At 36.3% G+C, this 3,272-nt stretch overlaps 1 protein-coding gene across 1 annotated transcript; it reads left to right on the forward strand.

Moving 5' to 3' along the window:
- Positions 1-8: 8 nt before the first annotated feature.
- LOC118757332 (aryl hydrocarbon receptor-like) lies at positions 9-3,267 on the forward strand (the record flags this gene model as incomplete). The annotated part of the gene is made up of 5 exons (XM_036492052.1): positions 9-373; positions 436-542; positions 615-693; positions 2,538-2,865; positions 2,944-3,267. Coding segments are annotated over 5 exons (1,203 nt in total), but the record flags the coding sequence as incomplete, so codon positions are not given.
- Positions 3,268-3,272: the final 5 nt, after the last annotated feature.

Consider the following 3,272-nt stretch of genomic DNA (forward strand, 5'->3'; position numbering starts at 1 on the left):
ACGAACTGGTCCATTCCGAGGATCGTGAAGAGCTGCAACGGCAGCTATTGTGGAACTCCTTCCTGCCCGCCGATATGTCCACCATTCAGTTGGCCGATACGTTGGCGCCCGATAAGGCGCTCTATTTGGAGCGTAGCTTTACAGTGCGATTTCGTTGCCTGCTCGATAATACTTCCGGTTTTCTGCGATTGGACATACGTGGACGTATCAAAATTCTGCATGGCCAAAATCGAAAGACAGAAGAACCTCCACTGGCGCTATTTGCCTACTGCACACCCTTCGGACCGCCAAGTCTGCTCGAGATACCACACAAGGAGAATATGTTCAAGTCCAAGCATAAATTGGATTTTTCGCTTGTCTCCATGGATCAACGGTGAGTATACTTGGTAGGAGGTAGAATTACTTAGCGCAAGTTTTTGTTATCAAACTCAACAGCGGCAAGCACGTTTTGGGTTACTCAGATGCGGAACTAGTCAATATGGGCGGCTATGATTTGGTGCATTACGATGATTTGGCTTATGTGGCTAGTGCGCATCAGGAATGTAAGTAGACAATTTTAAATATTGAGTTGCAGGTGAAACGTTTTTAAGCACTCATCCTTTCTTTTGTTTTAGTACTAAAAACAGGCGCTTCCGGCATGATTGCATATCGTTATCAAAAGAAGAGTGGTGAATGGCAATGGCTGCAAACAAGGTGAGTATTTTTTGAGTATAAGCTCTCACCTTTGCTGAGACATATAATTATATGAAGACACCTTGCAGGAAATAGTCCTACAAATCCTTTCCCAACCAAAACACTATTTTATTTAGGATTTGACTTTTGGACATACACTCGTTTCTGAGAAGAAGATTCCTTTTCTTATCTTATCTTTTATAGTACAAGACGGATAGTATTGAGAATGTGACATTATTTCTTATACCGATGGTTAATTGAAACTGCTGCGCCTCAATCTCAACCTATTCTTACAAATTTGATTTCTCTCTGACACCAAAAAACTGCATCGCAACTTCTGAATCCTTCGACTATGAGCTAATCTAACCCGGAATCCCTGACATGGTCTATTGAGTGTAGCCCTTTGACCAATATGTGAGAACTATTTATTTCAAAGCAATTCTGGCTAAGATAATTTTAAGTCTAGGCAAAGTCTTACAAAAAAAGCTTCAATGCCAATTTTCATGGAGGTTTTCCAAATGATGACTATTAAATTTTGCTGGCGCTGCTCCAACAGCGCAAATGGCTGAGGGAGCAAAACACTGACGTGATATTCGAGAGATCCGAGGTTTGAACACTCGGCCAGCGGAAATTTTTAATTTTTTTGAATAAAATTTTCTGTTAATTTTTAGTTTTTATGTTTTAAAAAGAAAACAATATATATACTTTTTTTGTTTCACTAAAACTGTTTGTTTTTGTTTTTAAAACTGTTTTTGTATTTTTGTTTTTTTTTAATAGAAACCTTTTCTTAGTTTTCTTTAAATTTTTAAGTTTTACTGTTTAAAAAAATATCTCTTTAAATCATTTAATTTTTAGTAACTTTTCTATTTTGTTTTTATTTCAATTTTCTGTTTTACTTAATGTTCTTTTAATTTTAAGATTTTATTGTTTTTAAAAGAAAAATTGTATTGTATAAATCATTTGATTTTTAGAACTTTATTTTTTTGTCAATTATTTTTTTCTTTTTTTAATTTAATTTTCTTTTTTTTTGGTTTTAACGTTTTAAAAATAAAAGTAGTTTGTTAACTATATTTAATTAAATTTTTTTTTCATTGTTATTTCTTTTTTCTTTTTTATTTAAATTTTCTTTTAAATTTTAGATGTTATTGTTTTAAAAAGGTTTAACGTTTTTTGTAATCATTTGATTTTAAGAAAATTTTTAAATGTTTTTCTTTTTGTTGTTTTTTATTGTTTTATTTTTTAATTAAAGTTTATTTTAATTTTTAGATTTTATTGTGTTAAAAAGAAACAAATTTTTTTGTTTCATAAAATTTTTAGTTTTACTTTTTTACTTTTTTAAATTTATAATTATTTCTTTTTTATTTAAATTGCTTTAAATTTTAAGATTTCGTGTTTAAAAAAGAAAATTTTTATATTTAATTTATTTTTAGGAACCTATTTTATTTTGTATTCATTAAAAAATTTTCTTCAGTTTGTATCGTTTTCTCGTACACAATTCTCCCAAACCTTTCGCGAGCTTTGCGCAGTGCCTTTGAAATTCGGAGAATAGGTCCCTACGAGCAAGCTAAAGATTTTTCTGCCACTATTCGGGTGTAAATCATCTCTATGTAGATGGTATATAATCGGTGTAGAGTCTTATTATAACACTACGCCCAAAAAGTTCTTATCGTAAGCACGGACCGCTGATTCGAACAGCAGACAATGAAGCAGTGTACATTATTTAAAGGTCTACAGGAAAAGGGCTTGTAATAAGATTGAAGATATGCGACATTATAGTGCCTAACGCTTCGAGCTTATTAAATATTTATCATGCCATTTTTATTGTCTTTATTATGAACACTTATTAATTTACACCTTCTCTACAGCTCTCGATTGGTCTACAAAAACTCCAAACCAGACTTTGTGATCTGCACACACCGGCAACTGATGGACGAGGAGGGACACGATTTGCTGGGCAAACGTACAATGGACTTCAAAGTGAGCTATTTGGATACCGGACTTGCGTCCACATACTTCTCAGAGGCAGATCAGCTGGTGGTACCGCCAAGCACTTCGCCAAATGCGCTGCCACCGCCAGTCACACCTACGCGGCCAAATCGACGCTATAAAACGCAATTACGTGATTTTCTCTCCACCTGTCGTACGAAACGTAAAATGCAACAACAACCACAACAAACATCACCACTGGGGCAGGTAAGCTGGAAGCTTTCTTTTACAATCCTTTTTAAAAAAACAGGTTTTCCTAACTAAACCCAGCATTTACAATTTCAGGTCACCTCACCCGCGCCCGTTGTCGAATACCTGCCCGATCCCGCTGTGGCTGTCGCCGCCGCCTACTCCAATCTCAATCCCATGTATACCACCTCGCCCTATGCCACCGCCGCGGATAACATCTACATGGGCACCTCAGTGCATTCGACCAATTTCTATCCCGTGACCGAGAATCTCTTCCATCAATATCGACTGCAGGGTGTGAGCAGCTACTACACAGACTATCATCACTCCGGCGCGCCCGCCTCCGCCTATGTGACCAATGGCTTCCTGCCCTACGACGGCTATACGATCGCGCCCAAGGACGACAAGTGGCAGGACACGGGGAA

This window comes from Rhagoletis pomonella, unplaced genomic scaffold (genome assembly GCF_013731165.1).
Source record: "Rhagoletis pomonella isolate Grant_MI unplaced genomic scaffold, Rhpom_1.0 Rhpom_scaffold_16734, whole genome shotgun sequence".
Taxonomy (NCBI): Eukaryota; Metazoa; Arthropoda; class Insecta; order Diptera; family Tephritidae; genus Rhagoletis; species Rhagoletis pomonella.